The sequence below is a fragment of the Cryphonectria parasitica genome (genome assembly GCF_011745365.1).
Source record: "Cryphonectria parasitica EP155 unplaced genomic scaffold M406scaffold_1, whole genome shotgun sequence".
Classification (NCBI taxonomy): Eukaryota; Fungi; Ascomycota; class Sordariomycetes; order Diaporthales; family Cryphonectriaceae; genus Cryphonectria; species Cryphonectria parasitica.
Window position 1 is genome coordinate 1,238,182 of NW_024468909.1, and position 24,717 is coordinate 1,262,898.

General features: G+C 52.7%; 10 protein-coding genes across 10 annotated transcripts; 4 read left to right on the top strand and 6 right to left on the bottom strand.

Annotated features, from left to right (window-relative positions):
- Window positions 1–393: 393 nt before the first annotated feature.
- Window positions 394–2,179, bottom strand: M406DRAFT_325249 (uncharacterized protein; the record flags this gene model as incomplete). The annotated part of the gene is made up of 5 exons (XM_040919962.1): window positions 394–446; window positions 518–1,277; window positions 1,416–1,538; window positions 1,628–1,629; window positions 1,666–2,179. The coding sequence occupies 5 exons, from the start codon at window positions 2,177–2,179 to the stop codon at window positions 394–396; spliced, it is 1,452 nt and encodes a 483-aa protein (XP_040780724.1).
- A 473-nt stretch (window positions 2,180–2,652) lies between these two features.
- On the bottom strand, window positions 2,653–3,156 carry M406DRAFT_248376 (uncharacterized protein; the record flags this gene model as incomplete). The annotated part of the gene is made up of 1 exon (XM_040916526.1): window positions 2,653–3,156. The coding sequence occupies one exon, from the start codon at window positions 3,154–3,156 to the stop codon at window positions 2,653–2,655; it is 504 nt and encodes a 167-aa protein (XP_040780725.1).
- Window positions 3,157–5,194: 2,038 nt separating this feature from the next.
- M406DRAFT_66236 (uncharacterized protein) lies at window positions 5,195–5,878 on the bottom strand (the record flags this gene model as incomplete). Its single annotated transcript, XM_040924982.1, has 1 exon — window positions 5,195–5,878. One exon carries the CDS (start codon window positions 5,876–5,878, stop codon window positions 5,195–5,197), a length of 684 nt encoding a protein of 227 aa, XP_040780726.1.
- A 363-nt stretch (window positions 5,879–6,241) lies between these two features.
- Window positions 6,242–7,559, top strand: M406DRAFT_58979 (uncharacterized protein; the record flags this gene model as incomplete). The annotated part of the gene is made up of 5 exons (XM_040924620.1): window positions 6,242–6,433; window positions 6,555–6,659; window positions 6,721–7,234; window positions 7,322–7,462; window positions 7,528–7,559. The coding sequence occupies 5 exons, from the start codon at window positions 6,242–6,244 to the stop codon at window positions 7,557–7,559; spliced, it is 984 nt and encodes a 327-aa protein (XP_040780727.1).
- An 824-nt stretch (window positions 7,560–8,383) lies between these two features.
- M406DRAFT_354137 (uncharacterized protein) lies at window positions 8,384–9,818 on the top strand. The gene has a single exon (XM_040922837.1). The coding sequence runs from the start codon at window positions 8,714–8,716 to the stop codon at window positions 9,746–9,748; it is 1,035 nt and encodes a 344-aa protein (XP_040780728.1). The 5' UTR covers window positions 8,384–8,713; the 3' UTR covers window positions 9,749–9,818.
- A 1,039-nt stretch (window positions 9,819–10,857) lies between these two features.
- M406DRAFT_66239 (uncharacterized protein) lies at window positions 10,858–12,252 on the bottom strand (the record flags this gene model as incomplete). Its single annotated transcript, XM_040924983.1, has 2 exons — window positions 10,858–11,640; window positions 11,974–12,252. 2 exons carry the CDS (start codon window positions 12,250–12,252, stop codon window positions 10,858–10,860), a joined length of 1,062 nt encoding a protein of 353 aa, XP_040780729.1.
- A 1,509-nt stretch (window positions 12,253–13,761) lies between these two features.
- Window positions 13,762–14,702, top strand: M406DRAFT_325253 (uncharacterized protein; the record flags this gene model as incomplete). The annotated part of the gene is made up of 2 exons (XM_040919963.1): window positions 13,762–14,563; window positions 14,593–14,702. The coding sequence occupies 2 exons, from the start codon at window positions 13,762–13,764 to the stop codon at window positions 14,700–14,702; spliced, it is 912 nt and encodes a 303-aa protein (XP_040780730.1).
- Window positions 14,703–14,974: 272 nt separating this feature from the next.
- On the bottom strand, window positions 14,975–16,400 carry M406DRAFT_58981 (family 28 glycoside hydrolase; the record flags this gene model as incomplete). Its single annotated transcript, XM_040924621.1, has 5 exons — window positions 14,975–15,227; window positions 15,293–15,377; window positions 15,444–15,573; window positions 15,642–15,938; window positions 16,029–16,400. 5 exons carry the CDS (start codon window positions 16,398–16,400, stop codon window positions 14,975–14,977), a joined length of 1,137 nt encoding a protein of 378 aa, XP_040780731.1.
- Window positions 16,401–18,956: 2,556 nt separating this feature from the next.
- Window positions 18,957–20,492, bottom strand: M406DRAFT_246916 (aldehyde dehydrogenase; the record flags this gene model as incomplete). The annotated part of the gene is made up of 1 exon (XM_040916433.1): window positions 18,957–20,492. The coding sequence occupies one exon, from the start codon at window positions 20,490–20,492 to the stop codon at window positions 18,957–18,959; it is 1,536 nt and encodes a 511-aa protein (XP_040780732.1).
- A 2,127-nt stretch (window positions 20,493–22,619) lies between these two features.
- Window positions 22,620–24,476, top strand: M406DRAFT_335584 (alcohol oxidase; the record flags this gene model as incomplete). Its single annotated transcript, XM_040921061.1, has 2 exons — window positions 22,620–22,863; window positions 23,062–24,476. 2 exons carry the CDS (start codon window positions 22,620–22,622, stop codon window positions 24,474–24,476), a joined length of 1,659 nt encoding a protein of 552 aa, XP_040780733.1.
- Window positions 24,477–24,717: the final 241 nt, after the last annotated feature.

Here is a 24,717-nt window from a genome sequence, read left to right on the forward strand (position 1 = left end):
CCTTACTGTGGAGAAGGAAAGAAGAGAATATCAAGGCAAAAAACAGTTCTTTGCGGTCTGATCAGATATTGAAAGACGTTGCAGCGGATATCGCGATCGACTTGCTTATTGTTATCTGATAAGTGAACGAGACATCCTGCTATTATGGGTTTAATCTCTCTCCAGCGATGATGAAGCAATGCTAGTATTAAGATAACACGTAACAGCCTTCTCTGGTGCACATCACGCCGTACTTTGCCATATCTTAATGCAGCGCCACGTCTCCATCATCCCTGAGGACTGCTACAGACATGTTACCTTGCTGAAATTTGTTCGCATTCGCAACAGGATCTCCTGCGTAGTCCCTACTTGAGGCAACCAAAATATTGCAAACTATGTCCGCCTGGTCCGCCTTCAGAATATATATGGCTTGGGAAGACGCATGCCAAATATCTTTGCGAATCCCGCTGAGGACATGTGTTATTAGCCAAAAGATGAGCTGTCTAGAAGAGCAACGTGAGCGGGTTTGATAACTTACCCAGAACAAGATAAGCAGATTTGATCGCGACCGAGAACCACAGAATAGCCAGAGGCCAGATCTTGTCTGGCGACCAGTCCCAGGAAGAGTTGGCCAAAAAGGCGATCAGGATGTTTATCATGACGATGTAGCAATAAGCCAGGATGAACGCGTGAGTGAAACCAAGCACTATTGTCCTGGCCAAGGGAGTCGCCAGGTGCATCACTCGGCGTTGCGAGTCTGGAGCAGTTGAGGAACTCTTGGGGGAGAGGACGAATTGATAGGCGAGACGCCAGGAAAAGGCGAGATAAGGCACAGCCAAGACCGTGGTAGTATTGGTGAGCTTGAACGACTTGTCGAACGATGACCAAAACGTATTGCTGCATCGCACCACAGGAGAGGCGTGTCCTCCACATTCCGATAAAGCCCAGTCTGGATTATGCGTGATTGTCGGGTAGTCGTCGGCGTTCTGGATAGGCGGCAGCAACACATAAAAGACAGTAGAGAGCACTACAGTGATTATGGAGATCGCTGTCTTGTACCACGATCGTTGTGAGGTCATAAATACCATGAGCTGGGAGATTGAGAGCGTCGAGAGGGCCAGAACCAGAAACCACTTCTTGACCATGTGGTCGACATACACCGCTTCGTAATGAGTCTCCCCTGACGCACCTGGATCCTTGGCTGCCATGAAAGTCCCTGTTGCGAGGGCCAATGCAAAGTAGATTTGGGCTTCCTGGAAGTCGACCATGGTGGAATGTATCAAGGCTCCTGTCCGTTCCTTTAAAGTATCTGACCAGCGTTTTGTGGAGTTTACCGGCTTTGGAAAGGCTCTGTTAGCGAGCCTGGGCTGGGAAGGGCCCAGACGTGTTCTTGGAAGCTAGATTTCAGACAACGTTGAGCGTCAGAAAGCACTTACCCTCCAACCGGGCTGTACATCGACGACTTTCCGCTTCTCACGGACGGACCAAGATTTCGAGATGAAATGTGGTACGTCACAAGCCCATAACGACAGAGCATAAAACACCACGAGAAGTCCTGCCTGTAACATGTACACCATGGTGACCTAGACTCGCTGTTTTGTCAGAGCCCTGGCTTGAGGGGAGAAAGGCCTTACAGCTGGGGACATACGCCTGGTCCGGCAAGTATATTGTTCGTCTCATACTGACCATCGTCACAAAGACTTGCCACAGCCTCTATGGTCGTTAGTAACTTGGTAGAAGATGTATTCATTGGGCTGTCGGCAATGATTTTCTGCACCTGGCTGCCACAGGTAATGAGAGAGTCATTTGTACAGGCCGCAGCGGTGCAGTAGAGAAAATTGTCGATGGTAGTGTTGAAGTCGAACTGGGACATGTGCTCCAGCCCAACGAAAGCACCTAGGGCTTCGACGGCGGAATTGTGACCCGTAATGAGTGATGCATTTGGCACGAGATTGGCTGCATAGGCGAGCGTGAGGCAATTTGCGATGGTGTAAGTGGACTTGAATAGATATTGGGAGTCCTGGCAAGCCAAGGAGCAATTGACACTGTCCTTGTCGCCAATTCCGCAGCCGCCCTGGTATAGATCAATTGCAACGCTATTCCCGAGTGTCGAATAAGGCGGCTTGATGGCAGACTGCAGACCGAAACCTGAAGACGGAGGCTGGATGACCGAGACGTTGACGAAATTGTAAGCCGCCATGGCGCCCATGAGAGACGTGAATAAGCAAGACAATATCGAGAAACGGCAGAGATGAGGATTGATAAATGTCTGGACGTGTGACGTATTGACGCTGCACCTCGCCCACTAAACTATGCTTGGAAGCATCCTATTTCCCCGCGGGGAATGGGGGCTAAAACAAGTGACAGTTCAAGATTCCGTGGGTGCGTCGCCCGAGTCTCATTAATGCCATGATTTGAAGCATTTCGTGAGAGAGTTGTTCCTAGCGTGATTGCAATTTGATCTGGGAGACACTGTGAATCACAAATAGGTCAATCAAGACTCCAACTATTTATAGAAGACCCAGCTATACTTCTAACTACACATTGTATGAGGACTTGGCGCTCTTTTATGAAGATGGCAGACGCAGACATTGTGTTCTCAGTGGACACATCTTAGATTTCGATGCTACTCCCATGCCAAATTCGACGGCTGTTCATAAAGGGCTCAGCTGCTTAATCAGAGACGGTTCTCGCCACAGCAATCACACAGGCAACCCAAGCACCCAGGTCTACCGTCAGCGTCCTCAGAGTATGCACCGTAAGCCACCTTCTCTGCTGCTCAACCGCCTCGCCCTTCCCATTATCGTCGATCATAGCCTTGATCTTGTACACGACCCCTGGCACAAAGGCGAGGTGCCCCACTGCGAGAGCCGCACCCGCCGCATACCACGCCCAGCTGCCCTTGGCCCGCAGCAGGCTGCCGTACTTGCGTATGTTGATGATAGATGTGACGCTCGTGACGGTGAGCGGGAACAGGACGCGTTCGATGTCATGGATCTCAAGGACTTTCTTCCACCAGAGGGGCAAGATGGCCTTGGACTGTTCTTCGAGGTCACGGTGGGCAAAGGTGCCGTACATGACGCGCTGGTCCCAGGCGAACCAGAGCGTGCATGTTGAGCTGATGAGGGGCGTCAGCCGGAGGAGGGTGGCTGGGTCGACGAAGAGTCCGGATGCCATATTTCTTGGAGAGAGAGGGCTGAGGTGCTCGGTTCAACTATCAGGGCTCGATTTTGATAAATTTTTGAGATCAATTTTCAATATGATAGTCCGTCTTGGGAGCGTGTCCATTGATGTAGTCAGAAATGCTGGGGCGCCGAAGCCTACGCGAGTCCGAGCCTTACCGAAATTTACCCACAGGCTTACGCTGATCACATTGAAATCAGACGAGACATCAACGAATTAGTGTTGTCGCATAAGCAAATATCAACCGTGGGCCTCGGACTGTTGAGGAACAACGGCCGAACTTGAATCCGACGGAGTCAGATTATGGTCAAAAGGCCGTTTGCGCTGTTTTTTTTTCTCACTTTCTTTTCTTCTTCTTTCTCGAACTTGTATTCCTGGTCATCATCTAGCATCGATGAGATGATTCTCCGCAGAACAGATGGTGTTTAAGCCTAATCATGCTGCTTTCCACACCCACACAGAAGACGATTCCCCTGCTTCATGGATGTGGCTCATGGGAAGACAAGCCTGGCCCTGCGATGCTGCAAGTCGATTGCTCAGGAACTCAGCCTTCTCTACACATCCAAGGGCTGAGATCTCATCTTCGCGACCCCACCCATTTTCTGTCTGTGCTTTCCAGCTGCCCGACCACCACTCCACCAACGCGAGCGACTGTATATCGCTGAGCTATCTCTCTCCAGCCGAGTCTGCTAGGCGTGAACTATGCCATGCTTGAGCTCCGCTTCAGCCTCTTAAGAGCCATTACGCCCGAGTTCAACTTGTATTCGTATGATATCATGTCACTAGGATCCAACGAAACAGCTGTAGACAGGTGGAGGACTGGTGGTCCCGAAGCGCCGGCTGTTTCTAATTATGCTGAGCGGAAAACCGAGTATATGAATTTCAATATGAACAATATCATGCATAAAACAGGATGCCTGCACCCAAGCTCAGTGTCATCCAAACTTTTACCAAGACCAAGCAAGAATTCGACGAGATCGCTGAGGAGATATAAACAGACCTAAAACAAAAGGAGAAGAACGCGCTCCACTGTACCCAGGAAGTCGTGTTACAAGCAAAGCTGTCTTGCCCAGGCCTTGATCCAGCACTTTGACATGAGTCTACCTGACGGTAAAGTATCATGTGGGCATTGCACCATCTGCGAGATAGGCGAGGCGGTAGAGCTTCCAGCCGAAGAGCAGCGGCTTCTAGATCGAGGACTGGTTGAGCAGGCCCTGGCCGACTGTCCACAGCGCGACAACCCGTGGCTTCTGGCATGTGTCGTGTTTGGCATTATGAGCCCTCGCGTGAGGGATCTAAGATTGCAAACGACCAAAGCTTGGGCATCGATGGTAGACGACGATCTTCAGGTATGTTTCCGCACTTATGACCTCATAAGACAGTGTCAATCCAGCGCAGATTTCGCTGAAGATCGGCACAGGAGCTTTTGAATGAGTTTACCGAGGCCTGCGAGGCTGAAAGGACCAGATAAGGCCGCGATGTAGCGCAAATGACAAGACCTAGAAGGCGTATGATGAGGCGTCGGGGTACTTGGGATTTTATAACGCCGCAGGCATGGATGTCCCTTGCCATGGGCCACTCACGAGGGAAGGCTTGTTTCCTGACAGATCAGCACAAGCTTCCAACTTATGTGAGGTCTCAAACAGGCTGTGGTTATGGCAAAATCTCTGATATCAATAGTGGGTCAGGACGATCCAGTGTGTTTTGTCTTGACAGTATCCAACTTGTTGGCTAGGCAGGGCTGTTCTTGAGTTGTTTTGGCATCAGAAGCAGTGACGAGGCCTGCAACTTTTGTGGAAGGTAGATAACCGCAAGCCGACCTTTAATTTCGACTACTAGAACCTGGCCACTAAGGCCGAGTGGTTTTCTTTCTCAATGAGGTTGCATGTATGGGAAGAAATGCAGCAAGTTTCTTCAACATTCTATATTATTGCTGCCGTCTGGAAGGAAATTCAGAGATATGAAGGAGGCTTCGGCAGGTGTAGGATCCGCTTGAACTTAAATGAAACACCTTGTTTGAGAGATCCGTCCATTATGACGAGGATGTAATATGATCAAGGAGCTCAAAGAGTCGATTCGTCTCGACCCGACACGCCTCCCCAGGCCGCAACGCCCTTCGAAACCCAGGCCCGAGCCACGCCCTGACCATGGCCACCTCCACAGCACCGCTGAGGTTCTGCTGCTCGACGATCTGGAAGGCCGAAGTGCAGGCTATCGTGGACTCACCGGGGCCAGAGGGCGGCAGGGTCTGGCAGTTGCAGTTCGAGCCGTCGTCATCGTCAATGATCTCGTCTGGCGTTGGGGTGACAGTTCTGGCGGTTGCCTGGCCGGCAGGGTCTGATGAAATAGATGTAACTGGGACGTTATGCTGTAATACTGATGGCTCGGAAGGATCTGAGACTTTCTGAGGGTCCTTTTCGTAGTGGGTGTCTGGTATCACCACCGGTGCAGTCGCAGGAACAGGGGGCGACGGCCCGGCGCAACGAGGGAATAGAGACTGCCGGTGTAGCGTCTGAGTTCCGCGAGCGCGTAGGTCCTCAAGCTCGGCCGTCAGGACCGAGATGGTCGATAAAGCAGCCTCCAGTCTCGCGTCGGCCTCCTCCAGCCGCTTCTCTAGATCCTCAAGCCGGGACTTGACACGGGCTCGGTGTCGGCGCTGGTTGTTGCGCGTGCGGATGGTGTTGTGGTCGGTTGGTTTTAGAGACCATTTGTCCATGAGTGTCGACTGAGCTTTGGCATGCTTCATCGCCACTGATGTAAACCTGAGTGAGCTGTTTTTGTTGGGTAATAATGAGACGATGTGAAGGAGATCAATCGGTGTGCAGCAGTGAGGCGAAACAGGGAAATTTTCTGGTGACAGAGCGAATTCTTCCCGTTTTGGGTTTAGTCGCAGTCGGTGACATATCGATATTTCTCCCAAAACGGGTTAGCAGGGAGAGGCGATGTGTATCGTCCATCATATAAAGCACTGGTTCTCGAACAGTATGATCCTGGATAGAAAAAGAAAGGCCAACAACTCTGAGTGTCAATAATATATTTTGACGTATTTTGTTTGGTACAGAACCTACTACAAACCAAGATGGAGGCACAACAAATTTACAACCACGTTAGCGAGCGTTACAGTGCCGCATCGAAGGGCACCGCGGCCGAGTACGGTCATGCTGTTGCTAAAGCTTTTGGATATACAGACCAGGAGCTCGAGGGGATCCCAAAGGAGTCCAACCTGGGGCTAAGTTGTGGGAATCCATTGGCAGTGGCTACTATCCGTGAGGTAAGCTGCTCCAGAGACAGGGAATCTTATGCCCCTCTTTTCTGCCTACTGGTTCACATCTGAGGAAACACGCAATATCTGCTGTACTATGGATCGTGGCTGAAGCTGACCAAGCCTGTAGGGCGAGACAGTTATTGACCTAGGAAGCGGTGCCGGTTTCGATGCTTTCTTGGCTGCCAATAAGGTCGGACCAACTGGCAAGGTCATCGGTGTCGACATGAACAAGGTGAGCCAAGCCGCATGACCGGTGAAAAATAAACTCACATAACTGACTCGGCCAAACTCAGGACATGCTCAGACGAGCCAACGAGATTAAGCTCAAGCACCAAAAGACCAATGTTGACTTCGTTGAGTCCCAAATTACCAACGTATCCGCGCTTCCCTCCGACACCGCCAACGTCATCATCTCGAACTGTGTCATCAACCTCGTCCCAGAGGAGGAGAAGCACCTCGTCTTCAAGGAGATGCACCGGCTGCTCAAGCCCGGCGGACGAGTCGCCATCTCCGACATTCTGGCCAAGAAGCCGCTTCCGGAGAGACTGCGCGCCAACATGGCCCTGTACGTCGGGTGCGTGGCGGGCGCCAGCCTGGTCGAGCAATATCAGCAGTACCTGCAGGAGGCGGGCTTCGCGGCGGAGAGCGTATTCATCAAAAACGACGAAGCGGATCTGAATGTTTACTTGGAGACAAACCCAGATGGATCACGGACGGCTGGGGGAAAGGGGGGCAACCTGTGCTGCAACCCAAGGATCGAGAGTGCACCAGCTCAGCCAGCCGTCTCCTCGTCCTGTTGCTCCAACGGTAGTGCTAAGCTTGCTGCTGCTGCTGCTGCTCCTGCTGCTTCCACATCCTCGTGCTGCAAGCCGCAGGACAAGGGAACAGACGCAGCGGCAGCGGCAGCAGATGCAGCAGCAGCATCGGCGTCATCATCGTCTTGTTGTGGTGGGAGTGCCTCGACAGATCAGCCGTGTGCTTTCGACGAGAAAGATCTGGCAGATCTGGAAGGCGAGGACCTGAATGATTGGGCGGGTAAGTTGCGGGTGCTCCCTCTGTGCTGGCGTAATTTTGACGAGCCATTGCTGACTTCAAAAAAGGGTCGTACAAGATTTATGCAGTCAAGATGTAATCAAAGCTGGAGTGCCGCAGGGAGAAGACCAGTCCAGTGCTGGAAGGTATGGTGTTAGGAAAGGTCTGAGTCGTAGTAACAGTGACGTCTGCAGTTCATGCATGAACTACGCTTATCCTCCATCTTGACGAGCCTCTTCTGCCAAATGTGAAATGGCCCCTGACACTTCTTGAGAGCATAAACTCGTTGATGCCTTTCTGTCAGAGTAGGTTCTCTTCTGCAATGCAGGATTGCAGGTAGTAAGCCCTTTCTTATGGCCAGACACGTGCTAGATTATGCTCTGACGACGCCTCTGTGGGTGGATGTGAGGCCATACTTTGGTACACGTGCTCGCCTCTGTCCCCGATAATTGGAATGACCTGCCGGGCCTGCTAAACCCGCTATTAACCCTGCCACAGCAGTCAGTGATCACCCCTAGCGGCCCAATCATCATTGTTGCGAAGCCCCCCTATGCTGACCTTCAGGCCCCCTCTCAGTGCTGGGCTAGCAGGGGCCCACCACACTAGAGGGGGGCCCCTGATAGCCCTGCCCCAGCGTGCCCCAGCTTGCATAGCACTACATACAATAGTAGTATGCATATCAACGAAGTCCCCGCAGATCGCGACCAGACCCCAAATGCCACCTCCCTCTTTGGGAAGACCAGGGCGATCATTGACCAAGGCACCAACCAATGGCCTGCACGCATATGAGCATGCTGACCGTTCGGTGAGGCCTGCACGGGGAAGGCGCTCAGGTGCCGGGTTGCCGAGCTGGAAAGGAACCCCAGGCTACGGGACAAAATACTACACACACACACAAGGTTGGCCACGCATTATGGGAGGTGGCACGCGGCAGCTTAATGCCACCTGCATGGAGGGAAGGAAAAGAGGGATGCGTTCTTTCTGTTACCAAGGAGGATAGGACGTCTCCCTCAGGGGTTTCTGGAGCATAAGAAAAACAGAGGGACGAAGGCTTCCTTCTCGTCCTTCCTTCTCCTTGCTCTACAGCTTGGACTCGTCTGCCGGTGGTATTATGTTGCGTTGCTGGAGGGTGCCGACCTGAATCCCCCGAGACTCTTCACGGCGGAGCAGCACGCCTGCCCCAAGTCGAACATCTTCGCCGAGCTCGCTGTGCGAAGAGATCCGCCGACCTCCTCCCTCGCCGCCGCAGTCATCATGTTCGACTCCCTGAGACGCGCCCTGCGCAATGGCTCAGAGGAGCCCTCCACTGTCTCTTCGAGCCTACCCCTCTACTCGCCCCTCGCCGCCGACACTTTCGAGTCCTCCTCCTCCGCCGGCATCGTATCCGATTCGATAGACGACCTTCCCCTCTCAGGCAGCCAGGGCTCTCTCAAGGCCGCCCAGCGCCATGCCGCCTCCTCCCAGCTATGGCTGAGCCGGCCCTCCCTCTCACGCTTCCTCGCTGATTTCACCCTCGGCTTTGCGGACGGCCTCACAGTGCCATTCGCCCTAACGGCGGGCCTGTCGAGCCTCGGACAGACAGACACGGTGATCTACGCCGGCATGGCGGAGATCTGTGCTGGGAGCATATCTATGGGGATTGGCGGGTATCTGAGCGCCAAGGGGGAGGCTAGGGCTAGCCTCCCTGGGAAAGACACCGATCCCAGCCATGAGGATGATGATGAAGAGGCTGGGGAGAGGTGTATGGATGAGAAGGCTGGCTTGGCTGTGGACAGCTATCTTGCACCACTCGATCTGCCTCGAGAACTACTTGACCTGGTTAGGCAGCATGTGCACAGCAGGCATGACGTGGCGACAGCAATAGAGAGAAAGCTGGCCGTACAAGAGGAGGAGGATAAAGAGGACGAAGAGCAGGATGCCGGCCCTCAGCCTATCATGTCTGGCATGTCTGTGGCACTAGGTTACCTTATTGGCGGCAGCCTGCCTCTCTTTCCCTACTTCATTGTCAAACATGTCGGGGACGGCCTGCTATGGAGCTTCATTGTCTGCATTATCGCTCTCTTCTCCTTTGGGTTCATCAAGGACTTTGTGCTGCACATGCACAAGCAGAGAGAGGAGGTTTGGGTCAAGGATAAGGGGCTGGGCAGGCTGGGCTGGAGGTGGGCAGATGTGCGGAGGAGCTCATGGGAGGGCACACAAATGGTCATGTTGGGCAGCATGGCAGCACTGGCTGCTGTGTTCTGTGTGAGGCTTTTTGATGGGATGGGGTATGGTGGCCCTGAGCATTGATGGCAGGTTGATGTGTCTCAGACTAGATAGTCAAGCAGCATACCAATAATGCATCATCCACTTGAACACGACACACATTTGACTGTGGTCAAGTCTGCACAGCTCAGCAAAAGAGCAGCAACATGGTTAAATGCTTGGTCAATTGCTCATCAAATGTAGAGAACTGAGGTCTATTCATCCATCATTGCCCATGTTGCCCATATCATCAATTGGCAAGCTCCCAAGGCTGTTCATGTTGTTCCACCTCATAGTCAACAATCTTGAAACCAGAAAGGAAAAGGAAAAATGAAAAGGGGAAAAAGAACTCCTCGACGCCATTCCGAGAGAGCCTTGTTGAACTAAGCAGTCATGCACCCATCTATGCAGTTCATCATCCATTCAATCCTTGTCGAAATTCCAAATGAGGCCAACTCTGATGTGGCCCAGGCAGATGTGTGCAGCTTTCGAAAGGTATGTGAATGCGTCCAAAGTATTGGATCAGTCGACCAGACCAACCAATAAGTTGCTGAAGTCTTGCATACATGAGGCGTATATGGTTGCGCGTGTCGGGTAGGGGGAAAAGCGAGGTATGTGCTTCCCCGAGGTCACGTCTGCCCAGCTTCCTTAAAAGCTGCCCATGCATACATCGCAGACACAGCAGGCCTGTTGTAGCGCTAGTATCCAAACTTGGCATCATTGCTGTCGTTTGGAACTCCCAGTCGATCCTGTCTGGAGGAGGGTGGAGGGGACGGATCCTTGATCTGGTACAGCGCATCATACACTCCAAGCTCTTGCTTTGGCTTGTTGAGATTCAGTGCTCTACGCCAGAATGCCAAGAAGCCTAGTCCATCACATTGAATCTTGACTGTGAAGTTGGCAGTCTTCAGTTCGAAGTAAGGGTCTGATGATGACCTCTCATTCCGCTTTGCTCGGTGACGCTTAGGCATATCATTGCCGTCAGAAGATCTTGTATAGCCTGCATGGAAGTGCCCTGCTGGCTTGATCAGGTCTGAGTCCATGAATGCAGACAAATTGACAGTGTTGTTATTTCTTCGGTCTGCATCCAACATGGTTGGCACCAAGGTGTCCTGTTCACCAGAATCTTGACGTGTGTCCATGGCTTCGGAGTCCTAGTCCAAACCGGCAAATTCGTCATCTTCTTTGTGGGTGAGCCCTGGCTGTGCATCAGCAGGGATGTCTCTACTGACAACGCATTTGCACATGGTGAGGCACGGAGCATAAGGTGTATCCATTGTGACGTGGCATCCGGCTGACTGATAGAGACAAGAGGCTGAGTAGGGTGGATTGTTGCACTTGTCTTGGAGCTCGTTGTGGGGACAGATGACATTGCATGAGCTTGTAGTGCTGACATCAGGAGCCGGAAGGCCCGTAAGTGTAATGGTGGATGGCTGGAATTTCAAGGTGGTTCCATAGTCCTTCAGGTTGTCTGCCGAAGCAAATGGTCCAAAACTTGTAACAACAGCCGCAATGAGAGCGATGGTGCTGCTGCTTCCAGAAGTGATGGCGCTGTGGCTCTTTTCGTCATCATGCTGAGGCTGGCTGTCGACAGGGTGCTCAATAGAGGCTTTAGAACCGACAGTGCTAGAAGTCAGGTCTAGAACTTCAGCAGTAGGAGCACTGAGGCTAACCAGAGAAGACTTGAAAGATGGCTGGACTGTGCGCATCTTCTCAGTCTTTGTCTCTAGGTGAACATCTCTCTCGCCAGCCTGGTGAACCGCCTCATCATTATTGACAAGATATTCGGAGCCAAAGGAGCACAGGCTTGCAGTGCTTGTCGGTGGTGGTTTGTTACGAGAATAGTCAGTGGCAGCACTACCAACGACGAGGCTCCCTTGGGCATGACAACCTGTGCCTCCCAAGACTCCTAGGAGGAGGAGGAGGGCCACCAGCGCCTGAAGAAGTTGGAACAGCAGCTTTTTTGAGTTAGCTTGCTTCTTGATGATGGAAGAGGAGCAGTGTAAGGTTGTGCATTTGCAAGAAAAGCGGTTCAGTTATGTTTAAGGGTGAAGATAGGTAGCAGAAGGCTTATAGATTCAACAAAGCCAAGATCTGCTTGAAACGCGTTCAAAGACGCGTTCAAAACAGCAAATTGAGTGGGCTGCTGGAGGCAAGAAGGGGAATAGGTTGGATGATGATTGAAGGGGCAAATAGATTGAGGAGGGTGTGAAATAAGCAAAAGGGAGTAAGGGCTGAATGGCCTTCTTAGAGAGAGCAGTGATTCATACCTTCATTGTGCTCCTGGTGGACCTGCTCTGTCCTGGTCTCGATAAGTGCAGGATGGGCTGGGAGTACAAGGCGGCGGTTATTATCACAGCTTGGGTGGTGGTGGTGATGGTGGTGGTAACGTCGTGGTGGTGATGGTAGTGGTGGTGGTGGTTGTGGGTTGATGTTGGCAGTTGTGGGGTCGACAACTGAAAAATATAAGATATAATTGCTGTCAGAGGAGTATCAGTAGTGGTAGTGGGGCTCAAGGAGTAGGTGGGGTTGAGGGCAGCAGGCGACATGGGGTAGGAGAGATAGGTAGACAGCGGGGCAGCAAGAGATGCTTTGTTTGATGCATTAGTAGCTGTTCTTGAGGCTTCATGGCAGGAGCCTGGTGACCTCCAAGGCTGGCTATCAGAGCTCAGGGGTGCGTGCAACTAGGCTTGCAACCAAGCTTGCTTGATGCCTCAGTTCTGCCCCAGGTCCCTCAATCTCCTCAAGTTGACCATCCAGCAGCCAGAAGTCTTCATCAACCCAGTCCAGATCCATATCTGCAAACCTCCCAGTTCTCAAACCCAATAACATTTGCAAGCCGAACAGAGGATCAAGTTCAAAAACTTTGTGACAAACCTTGACATTTGTCATAGAAGCTTTAATATTAAACATAGAACAAGAGAAAAATGATGAAATCAATGTGGAATGAGAGCATACAGCTCATGTTGTTAAGGCTCAGCATAGTATTTTCCCTTGGGACAAAACATTTGAAGATGACTGACCAGGAAGAGCTATGCATGAGGACATGACAGTTGTAGCTTCCCATATATACAAGATGCTGAGCTAGGTTGGTCTAGATCAAAAGTTTTGAGGGGAAGATGATTGAGGCATGGCCAGGTTGATAATGAGGTTTGCCTATGTGCTTTTGGTTGCCCATAATACAATAGCCTGAATTGAATGCTGGCAAGATTCTGATGAAGGAATGTTTCATTTGTTTACTCACAGATTAAAAGCTATAGAAGAGGGAAGGAAGAGGGGAGACTATGCAGTTCACCTCTATGGGACTTCAAAGTAAATATATAAATACACAATAATCAAAATGTGGTTAGAGAGCATGAGCCCAGTCGACGATCCATTCCAATACCATACAGGCACTGTCTAGATTGAGGGCAAAATGTGATGTTCCCAGGCCCGAAACCCAGTGCACCTGCTTATGCCAGAGCAGCGCACAGGGATCTCAAGCCACCTGCATCCTCAACCAATGAGCTCTGCATGCATGCTATTTAACACAGCTTGTGCAAAGACTTGGCAGCCTTTTATCGTCCAATCACTTCTTTGCACCACTTATCGGCAGGCCTCCCGCCACAAGCAATAATTCCGATACCAAGAAACTTTTGGGATCACAATGTTTGTGCATGAAAGTTTTCAGCTTGACTGAGCACCTGCCACCTCGACATCAGAGGAACACAAGTTTGCTAGGTTTCGACAGCCTTGTCCCTGTGCAAATGTTTGGTGGAAAGATCAGAGGAATGGGGCGTTGTGCCTTGTGGAGTAGTGGGGGAGATGACAGGGAAGTTTACAGGGATCCTCCTGTCTACCCAGCCCTGCCCCGCCTTCAGCACACTAGCCTTGCCTCTCCATGCTGCCAGCACAATGTCCATGACATCACCTTGATATTCACGGCCTCTCCTGAGGAAACATGCAGTAAAGGACACAGACTTCTTACCTGTTTTCATAGATGGCTTAACAAGCTGCAGTGTCTCCAAGGGTATTCGAGCTCGCTGATGAGAACTCGATCCCCTTTTTAAGCGACAGCCATGGCAACCAGCACTTTCTCTACCAGGAGGCAGGAGAACATCAATCGCAACAAAGCACTGCTGGAAGAGCTCGGGGCTGTAGCGCAGGCGCAGGCCATCCGACAGTCGGCGACAGCAGCAGCAAGGTCCAGTGGTGCTGAGCAAGGAAGAATTGCAAAGAAGCCTCGCATAGCGAAGCCACGAGTAGATGCCGTACCCACGAGGACTTCTGCTCGCTTGGCAGCAGCGCCGACAAGACCGATCTATAACGATGATGGCGCTGGCCTAGTTGAGGGCTCCGTGTCATCTCTTAACAAGAAGGGGAAGTCCTCGAAGATGAAGAGAAAACCAGCGGGCGCCCTGGTTACAGCAGAAAGGGCGGAATTGGATGAGAGCAGCAGACCCGAGCCTGATGTTGACCTCGAAGAGCTTCGCGCATCCTGGTCCTCTTGGACCCCGACCGAGCCTGCTCCCATTCGTGATGAAAGCGGCGTTTTCCACTTCGAGTCCCACCCAGACTTCACCCCCAACAAGTCACCCGCTGAGGTGCTTCGCGAAGGTGCCTTCGGCGGCTCCTACTTCCGGCCCTTACGGTCCAAGAAGCTGGGCATCACAGTTTACGACGATTATCTTGAACTCCCCCCGTCATGGACCGAAGGCCTCAACATACCCTATTATCTCACTTCGCCAACATACGACCCCGAAGCGAACAAGTTCAAAGTAGCCTGCGGGCAGAGCATAGAAGAGTGGGAGGCGAACGGATGGATCAATCACCAGTTTGACGTCAGGGGCTGGTTCCAGTGGTACTGTCGCTTCTTTGCAGGTAGGAGATGCGAGGACGATGAAAGGCAGGTCAGCCGCTGGAAGAAATGCGTAGGATCTACGGGAAGGTGGCGGCGGATGCTGTTGAAGAAGTATGTGGCGTCAGACGTCAGAACAGTATGGGACGACGGGGAGGATGAAGATGCCCCGGAGGTTAGCCCAGTTATGCATCAGACGTGTCATCATTGGGCGTTTGAAGTCACACAAGACGTCCTGGATAAATATTGGAGGACAGGGCTATAGCGGCTTACGACTCACGCCCGTCACTGGATTGCCTGCTTGGATATGGACTCTCCATTTCGAAACAGGGAATAGGATTTCATTGATTATCCAAGAGAGTGACTGATCAGATCGAAAGCAAAGACTATTATGGCCGAGGCGGAGAGACCAGCCCCGTCTTGAGTGTCTCCATTCAAGAGCACGCGATGCCGCTGGGAACGTTCTCGCAAGAGCTGTACGTCTTACCACCAGTCACAACAACATCGGACCAGGTCCAGCCGGAGCAAGCTCCCGAGCCGCAGACAACCACAACATCGTATCCAGAGCTCGAGACGGCGCCAGAGCCGACGATGTTCTTGACCGTGAGGTCAGTGATGGGAATGCCGCTCGTGGGAGAACCCTTGAGGTCTCCGCCGTCGTAGTTCTGCTCAATGAGAATACCATATCTGTGAAATATTGTAAGCAATACTGTTTACTGGGCCTGAAGGGAGAGGGGCGTTATGATTCATACTTGGAGATGTCCGAAAGAGTGATGTCGTCGTACTCGACATCAGTAATGGTACCGGTGTCTCCCTCAGTGGCCTTGATACGGATTCCTGTAGTTTCCTTGTGAGCGCTCTATCCAGACACAACTGCGAGACCCGACTTTCTTTGGATCTTACCATTCACAGAGTTGGTAACAGTGGAGGTCAGGAATTGAACTCCGTCCACGGTGTTTTCGGTTCGCCCACCGACGGAACCGACAGACAGACCATGACCACCGGAGCAGTAGCCATTCCTAAAGATGATGTTCTGTGAGAGCAACTTTAGTCAACGAATAACTCCCTGTCAGGCCTGGAAGCCAGTCTGGAGCCACTTACCGTGCCAGAGTTGATGGCGACGCAATCATCCTGGTTGTAGACCGTCGCGTACTCAATGGTGACCGTATCAGAAGAACCAATATCGAAGCCGTCGGTGTTGGCACCAAGACTGTCTCCGGCAGAGGCGTCGATGGTGATGTATGCGAGCTCGAGGTTGGAGACACCATTGACACTGAAGACCTGGACAGGCGGGTTCAGGATGGTGAGAGTCTCGATGAGCGAGTCTGTCAGGTCGTGGGCCTGGAAGAACTTGGGCTTGGTCACTCCGCCGTCGGAACCTTCGCCATCCCAGTAGCTCTGCGACAATGATTAGTATCTCTAACTTCTTTTGTATGACCTTGTCTTGTTATTATTGTTATTCCCCTTCATGTCGCTCCCATAACTTACTGCACCATTGCCGTTCAGGATCGAGCCACCAGACGCCTCACCAGCCACGGTGATACCAGTGCCAGAGACAGCAAACAGCGGACCCTCCCACTCCTCGTATTCGAAAGAGGTCTCGCCCTCGAAGATAACAACCGTGTTGTCAGGCAGATCCGTCAGATCAAGAGTGACTCCACCAGGGACGGTGAGGGTGTCCAGGATAATGGTGGAGCAAGACGACTTGGACACGGAGGCCGAGGAGTAGCCAAGGCTGCCGGTGAACTTGCAGGTAGCCGCACGGGCTTCAATGGCCCGGTCCTCGATGGCCCGTTCAACCTCGTGAGGGCTAGGAGCAGGCGTCGGCGCAGGGGCGGCCTCGGGGGCAGGCGCCGCCATAGCGACCTTGGCCCAGACGGCTAGGAAGAGGGCAACACTGGAATGCATGATGATACCGGAGACCAAAACTTTGACAATAATCAACTTTTTCTGCTAAGGGTAGTGGGAAAAGATCTTATAATCTTGAAAAGGTTTTTGTATGTTGTACAGCTAAAGTAGATGGTCTTGTCGTCTCGAAAGCCCGGGCTGCTCTCTTCCCTCCTCCTGACAACAATCCGCTAGGCTGACCTCAAGGCTGTTTATATCACATTCTCAACACCTCTCAGTCTCTCGACAAGGCTTGCCCTCGTTTTCACATCTCCTGCCAAGAGTCCATTTCCGGCAGGTCAGGAGGATCTTCCGCTCCAACTTGCCAATATTCCCCTCGATGCCAAGGCTGAAGTGCATTCGATGTTCACAAGCTGGAGATACACATCATGATCACGACCGCCGCAGCTCAGCCAGACAAGGGTGTGTATATGGTCTGTCCAGCCCTCCAAGTTTGGTACAAGAGGAGGCAACCAACAGAAAGATTCGTGGAAGATCCTATATCCTTATAAGAAAGAGGCGTGGTGTAGCGCGGCATGCGCCGGCATCCTGCAAGCAAAGTAATTGGCTCTCCGGTAGGGAAAGAACCGTTTTGCCAAAAAGAGGAATGCGGGTTTCGCTGGAGCAAGAAGCAGGAGAGAAGGGAAGGGGCAATTCGCTTTACAAGTGAATTGGACGGAAAAAGCCAGGACTGTAATTTTGCATCAATCGCAGCAACGTCGCTTAGCCGAAGCGCATCGCACACTATGGAGCTATAAATACCACAGAGTCACTTGGCTTACTTCATTATCCTCGCTTGCATCCCTTTCCAGCGGAGAAAGGCGCTCCGGGAAAACTCTGGAACCAGTGCATTTTCGAGTGGGGGGTGACTAGTGGACAGGGTCACGGGTGCCATCAGATCATGTCACTACCAGGAACATGAAAACTGCTTGTGTCCATTGGGGAATCCTACGAAAAAGTTTCTAAATCTTGAGGGCACGAGAAAGATTCTAGACCTTGAGAGTACGGAAAAGTTTCTAGATATTGAGTGAAGAAGGCACAGTTGTACTCGCAATTGGCCACGGGAACAAAGAAAAGTTTGCTGGGTGTGATTCGGGATAAGAGAGTGCGAGCGCGAGAGGCCAAGTTAACCGACGTGTTTGGATAAAAAGACGACTGATATCTATACCGGCTTGAATCACACATGTGCCCTGAATCCGTTACTTTCGGCTTGTTATATCATTCCGTTCTTGCATGTGACATGTGACAAAAGGTCTATACTTGCGACCAACAAGCGAGTTGTGCTGCGGCCCTATTAGAATCCAGGATGTCCCAGGTGTCCAGCTAGTGATTTTTATGAGGCCATACCATCGAACTATCTTCCTAGAGATGACCAGATCAAGATTATCACGTTGAAGTCCAAGTATCTCAAAATATTTGGGACATTGAAAATGCGATATTGCGTTTCGATCGCATTAGTAGCTTGAAATCCATGTTCTATGCATACCTAAAACTAAAGCAGCATGGTACAGATGCAGGTCAAATTTCTTAAGCCGCTTCTCTATTTCCGAATGCAAATATGGAGTATGTCAGAGCTGCTCAATGGCTGCTCAGTGTCCAAACCTAGGAGCATTATCTGAATAATTCCTAGGGCCAGATATTATGCCAAGGACCCAAACCATCTCCCGTCCTGCAGCGCTTCACAGTTCTCCAAAGTAGATAAAGAGACAAGCGCCATGTAGTTTTCAGCCACAGTTCGCAGCGTGATACCTCTATTTGACCAGTCACCTCAGAAGATCTGGTAAACACCGTCGCATGCACAGAACACGAGCTCCGTAGTCGGCCCTCTTTCTATGGACACGCTTATCAGGATGCAGTAATTAGCCTCTAGCTGATAGTATCTGCAGACACACACGCAGTCGGCAGCACGTTAGCCGGCGTATTCAATGCCACAAGTAGAGAAACAGTTTCCCGATATATCGCCGTTTCGTTCATGGGTCCATAAACCGCAGGAATATCGGCGAAGGGTGGAACAGTGCGGTTCGAAGAATGTCTTTTGATAGTGAGGTCTTGCGTGAACCTCATTCGGCATCTCCTGACACGGTCCACCTTTTCTTTATCTTTCCGTCTGGGATGGAATCTGCTCTGATAGCCCAATAGCAAACGACCACTTGCCCATTAGCTTTCCGAGATCCCGAAGCCCGTGACTGTACGCAACTGCCTCGACAGCCTTGTCAGGCGGCCCACACCCAATATCATGAGCAGCTGACGATGGCTGGGTCACAGCACACGACATACACCCGCGTCAATGCGCATGTTGCTGACTAGAAAAAGTGTAGGGTAAAGAGACAATTCTAAAACACATTACAAAATTGCTGAAAAATCGAGTCATATTGACACGGCCACATTTTCCTTGAAATGTCAGGTATCGTAAAGTGTCATTAAAATAGCGGGCGATTGAGCTTATTTTGGTGGCGGACATTCTCCCATCAATACAGTGCTCTCACCTTGAGATCGGATTATATAAACTGAATACCGAGACGGCTCATGCTATAGCTTGGCATAAACAGTAGGCATGACACCGCCCATCTCGACCAGTGTGCTCTTATTCCTTATCCATGCCTCGAGGCCCTTGTGACCGTTCTCCACGCCCAGGCCACTAGACTTCCAGCCGCCCACAGCCATCTCGGCAGGCGACTCGCCCCAGGTGTTCACCCAGGTGATGCCCGCGTCGAGTTGTGCAATGACCTTGTGGCACTGGTTGATGTCCTTGCCAAAAACGCCCGCAGCCAGGCCCAGGTCCGTCGCGTTGGCCCTCTTGACTGCCTCCTCTATTGTGTCATATGCGAGAATACACATGACCGGTCCAAAGATCTCCTCCTGCACGATCTTCATGTCATCCGTGCAATCTGTAAACACGGTCGGCTGAATCCAGAACCCTTCTTTCAGAGCCGACGGCACTTTGACGGCCCCAGCCGACGTGTCCCCGCCGTACAGCACCCTCGCCTTGTCCTTCTCGACACCATGCTGTATGTAGCTGACCACTTTGGCATGGTGTGCCTTGCTGCTCAGCGGGCCTAGGTTGGTGTTCATATCGAACAAATCACCCGCACGGACAAACTGCATTTTCTGCAGTAGAACCTTTTCAAACTCCGCCTTGATCGCCCGCGGCACAAACACCCTTGTGCCGTTGGTGCACACCTGGCCCGTGCTGTAGAAGTTTGCCATCATAGCCCCGTTCACGGCGCTCTCAAGCTCGCAGTCCGGCAGCACCACCAGCGGGCTCTTCCCGCCCAGCTCCATAGTGACGTACTTCATGCCTCCCGCCGCGGCACCAGCAACCTTCTTGCCCGTGGAGACCTGGCCAGTGAAGCTGACCTTGGCGATCTGCGGGTGAGAAGACAGCAGGGCGCCGACATCACCTGCGCCGTAGACCACATTGAACACACCGTCGGGCAGGCCTGCCTCGCGGTAGATCTCAGCGAGATACTGTGCGTGCAGCGGAGTGTACTCGCTAGGCTTGTAGACCAGCGCATTTCCCGCGGCTAGGCAAGGTGCTGACTTCCACAGGGCGATCTGGATGGGGTAGTTCCATGCCCCGATGGCAGCACACACACCCAGGGGTTCCTTGGCGGTATATACAGCTGCGTCGGGCCTCAGGCGGAAGGACTCGCCATTGAGACCGCCCGACGCGACCAGGGAGGCGTAGTACTCGAGCACGTCGGCACCGGTGACGATATCGACGGCAGCAGTCTCGGATAAGGGCTTGCCTGTGTCGAGGGTCTCGATGCGGGCGAGCTCGTCGTTGCGGGCGCGGAGGAGGGCTACGGCGCGGTGCAGGACGCGGGAACGCTCGATCGGGGGTGTGGCGGCCCACGAGGGGAAGGCTGCTGCTGCGCTGGCGATGGCTGCATTGACGGAGTCGGGGGTGGAAGTGTGAATGGTGGCGATGGGTTTCGCTGTGGAGGGATTGACGGTCTGGAAGGAAGCTGATGATGATGTTGGTTGAATTCTACCACCGTAAAAGGTGTGACGGTCTTGTTCCTGAGGGTTGCCGTTGAAGGTCGGTGCTGAGAGGGAGCCCATGGTGGTGGTGGTGATGATTCGCCGCTGGCCAGTGGACGACAGAATGAGAGATGCCGACGATGATGGCGCGATGAGGATAGTAATGAGTGAGAGGCGTGGTGGTGAGTGAGAATGAGTGAATGAATGAACGATTGGTTGGTTCGTTAGTTGAGCGAGGCGAGTATCAGTCTGCCGACTAGCGCCAGTCGTGTGGGTGTGTGTGGGGAAATCAATTGCAAGGATTGGTGTATCTCTTCGTCCTCGTCTCCCTTTCTCTCAATTTTCAGTTATCTGGATGGCGGCAGTCAAGATTGAGTCGGTTTGGGGATAAGACAGAGAAGTGTTGTAGATTGTTGCGTGTGCAGCACACAGTACGTTTCATACGGGCAATTGAAAAGAGCCCCTCACGACTCACCCACGACTCGCTGATTAAACCCCACTGTGCAGTAGCTCTTTCTTTCACTGAAAATATACTGTGATACTGTGTGTCTTTAACAGTACAAGACCTTGTCATCCACTGTTGCACTGCCTGGAATTGTTTGAGTGTCCCGCGTTCTTCCTGCACAACGGCGACCTCCGATTAATATATTTTTTTTTTTTTAAACTCAGGAAACCCTCTGGCCTGGTTTGGATCTTCATCTTGAGTGGCACGCGACTGAAAGTTTGCCAGCCTTCTGCTATGTACTTTCATTCACTTTCAATCCTTGACAAACACCACCGCGAGTCAGCCACCGCCACGATGGAGCCCAGCTTGTCGAGCCAAACACGCCATGCACCAAGGCTGACACAGGCCAAAGAGGAAAAAGAGGAAGGAAGGAAAAAAGAAAGAGAAAAAAAAAACGGTGGGGCCCCTTGCTATCCTAGCAATGACGTCAAGCCCCTCAAAAAGAATGGAGGATCTAGTGGGGATCTCTCCAGTGGAGTCCACCTGGGGAGAGAGTTGCAGTGCAGGAAGATGCTGAATCTGCAGCCCTGCAAATACCCATCCGGCAGTGAGAGGGAACGAACGCCTTGATAGAATTTTCATCAACGTACAGACTATCGTACCATACCATCATAGTAGGAAATGTTGCGCCAGAAGATAAGCTGTTTGGGTTTTAGTTTATCTGGCACGGCTGGCTGCTGGTTGCGGGCATCTCTGCACTATGACCTATAGCAGGTTAGCAGAGGAACTCTAGGTTTAGAGGCCTATCATCCAAGATCAGGATGGCCTAAAGTCTATGCTGTGTCTGCCATGTTTCCCAGTCCGCCCCTTCATTCGATGCCGAGGCGCGCCTAAAACGGTCCTTTGCCAAGTATCGTACCATGCCATAGTGGAAGTTTGCTGACGCGAGCAAGTGTCTATGACAGACGACTTTTTAGCCTCCTTTTCCTGCTCGCCTTCCTCCCCTCTTCCCTGCATCGACAAGAGCAACGAGGGTGTGACAGGAGAGAACCCTGCATGGAGAGGGTCTGCAGCGAAGTACTTATTATACAGTACTATAGTAGCGAGGGAACCACACAGCATCCTTCACCAAACAGAAACGGGACCCACTGACTCTCCATGTTCCAATGAGAAAAGAAATCCCCTCCCCCCCACGACCACGACTATTTTTTCATGCGCGGCTCAGACCATCTACAGGGGAAACGTACCCTCCTTTGTCATAGAAAGAAAAAACATCCCTGGACGTCCGTCTTTCTTGGCCCCAAAAAAAGTTATCGACACCGCAAAAGGCCGCACCGCACCGCACCGCACCGCACGTTCACCCTTCCATTTCTCTCCGTCTTGAGGTCCCGGCACGAATTACTTTTTCAGGGGCTTGCTTGATCCACAAGCCACCCGCCTGCACGCGAAGACCAAGCAAGGACAGCTCATCCCAGATAAGGCTTTTTTTTTTCCCCCATTCGAAACTCTGTGCCGACTCATGGGTGAGTTGAGTGTGAGAGAGTGTGTGATACATAGATAAAGCTTAATCATCGCCGCTCCTAGTGGCCCGTGGGTAATTAATCTTTTTTTAAAGACGTTCTTGTCGACTATCAAATCTCATCACTTATCTTACTTGACCACATGACTTCACCTGTCAGCTTCTCCTCCTCCTGCTGTACCTCCTTCTCTTGCAGCCCTTTCTTATTGTTATCCTCCTCTCATCAGCATCACCACCAGGCATTATGACAACCACGTACATCTCCCCAGCGGATGCTGACCGCTTTGACTATGTCGTCGTCGGCGGTGGCACGGCAGGCTGCGTTATCGGCGCCCGCCTGGCCGAGTACCTCCCTCACAAGAGGATTCTCATGATCGAGGCCGGGCCCAGTGATTTCATGGACAACAGAGTGCTCGACCTGCGGCAGTGGCTGGCCCTCCTCGGTGGTGAGCTCGACTATGACTATCCCACAACCGAGCAACCAATGGGTAAGTGAAAACTGAGCCAGGCGTGTGTCCAATTGATGAACCTGGTTGAAAAAAGTATTAGACGACGTGTGATACGAACACACCGAAGCTCAACCAAATTCCAAAACCCAAAACCAGTCCCAACGTCCCAAGAATAATGTGAGAATCATGAGGCTTATTATTGGGAATTTTCTTTCTTTTTTTCCTTCTTCCCTCTAGGTAACTCACACATCCGACACTCTCGTGCCAAGGTGCTGGGAGGCTGCTCATCGCACAACACGCTCATCTCGTTCCGGCCCTTCGAGTACGATCTGAAGATCTGGGAGTCGCTGGGCGCCAAGGGCTGGAACTTCAAGGACTTTATGCGCCTCATGGACAACCTGCGCAACACAGTGCAGCCGGTGCACGCCCGCCACCGCAACCAGCTGGTCAAGGACTGGGTGCTGGCCTGCAGCGACGCCATGAACATCCCCGTGATCCCTAACTACAACGAGGAGATCACCAAGACGGGCTCTCTGAAACAGGGCGTCGGCTTCTTCAACGTCGCCTACAACCCAGACGACCACAACCGCTCGTCGGCCTCGGTGGCCTACGTGCACCCGATCCTGCGCGGCGAGGAGCCCCGGCCCAACCTGACCATCCTCACCAACGCCTGGGTCTCGCGCGTCAACGTCCACAACGACACGGTCCGCGGCGTCAACGTCACCCTGCGCGACGGCTCGACCCGCACCATCAACGCCCGCGCAGAGACCATCCTGACCGCGGGCGCCGTCGACACCCCCCGCCTCATGCTCCTGTCGGGCCTGGGCCCCAAGGAGCAGCTCCAGAGCCTGCACATCCCCGTCATCAAGGACATCCCAGGCGTGGGCGAGAACCTGCAGGACCACCCCGAGAGCATCATCATGTTCGAGCTCAAGACGCCCCTCCCGCGCGGCCAGACCACCATGGACTCGGACGCAGGCCTCTTCCTCCGCCGCGAGCCCCCCAACGCCGCCGCCTACAAGCACCCGGCCAACCCGCTCGCCCTGCCCGACGGCGACATCGCCGACGTCATGCTGCACAGCTACACCGTCGCCTTCGACTACAACACCGCCCGCCTGGGCTACGACAGGATCTCGGACGAGTACGCCTTCTGCATGACCCCCAACATCCCGCGCCCCCGCTCCCGCGGCCGCCTGTACCTCACCTCGGCCGACCCCAACGTCAAGCCCGCCCTCGACTTCCGCTACTTCACCGACCCCGAGGGCTACGACGCCGCCACCCTCGTCTACGGCATCAAGGCCTCGCGCAAGATCGCCGAGACCGCCCCCTTCAAGGACTGGATCAAGCGCGAGGTCGCCCCAGGCCCCAAGGTCCAGACCGACGAGGAGATCAGCCTGTACGCCCGCAGGGCCGCCCACACCGTCTACCACCCGGCCGGCACCACCCGCATGGGCGATGTCGAGACCGACGACCTGGCCGTCGTCGACCCCCAGCTCAAGGTCCGCGGCCTCAAGAAGCTGCGCATTGCGGACGCCGGCGTCTTCCCTACCATCCCTACCATCAACCCCATGCTGACCGTGCTGGGTGTGGCTGAGAAGGCGGCCGAGATGATCGCCGCCGACGCTGGCTGGAAGGAGACTGCCAAGCTGTGAGCGGCCACTTTCTTCCCCTTGTGTGAAGTCTGCCCATGCGAGAACACTGGCTGGGGGCTTGTCGATTAGAAAGAACGATCGCGAGGGCATCTGTCTGCTAGCCACGCGTAGATAGAACGGTTTTGCTTGTGTAGAAGGCCCTGAGAGCGTTGAGGATCAGTATTCTTATGAGAGTTCAGATAAAAGAGAAATATGAATCTACTGCATTGAAGTTAGGCTCCAAATGATCGACCGATCGGGT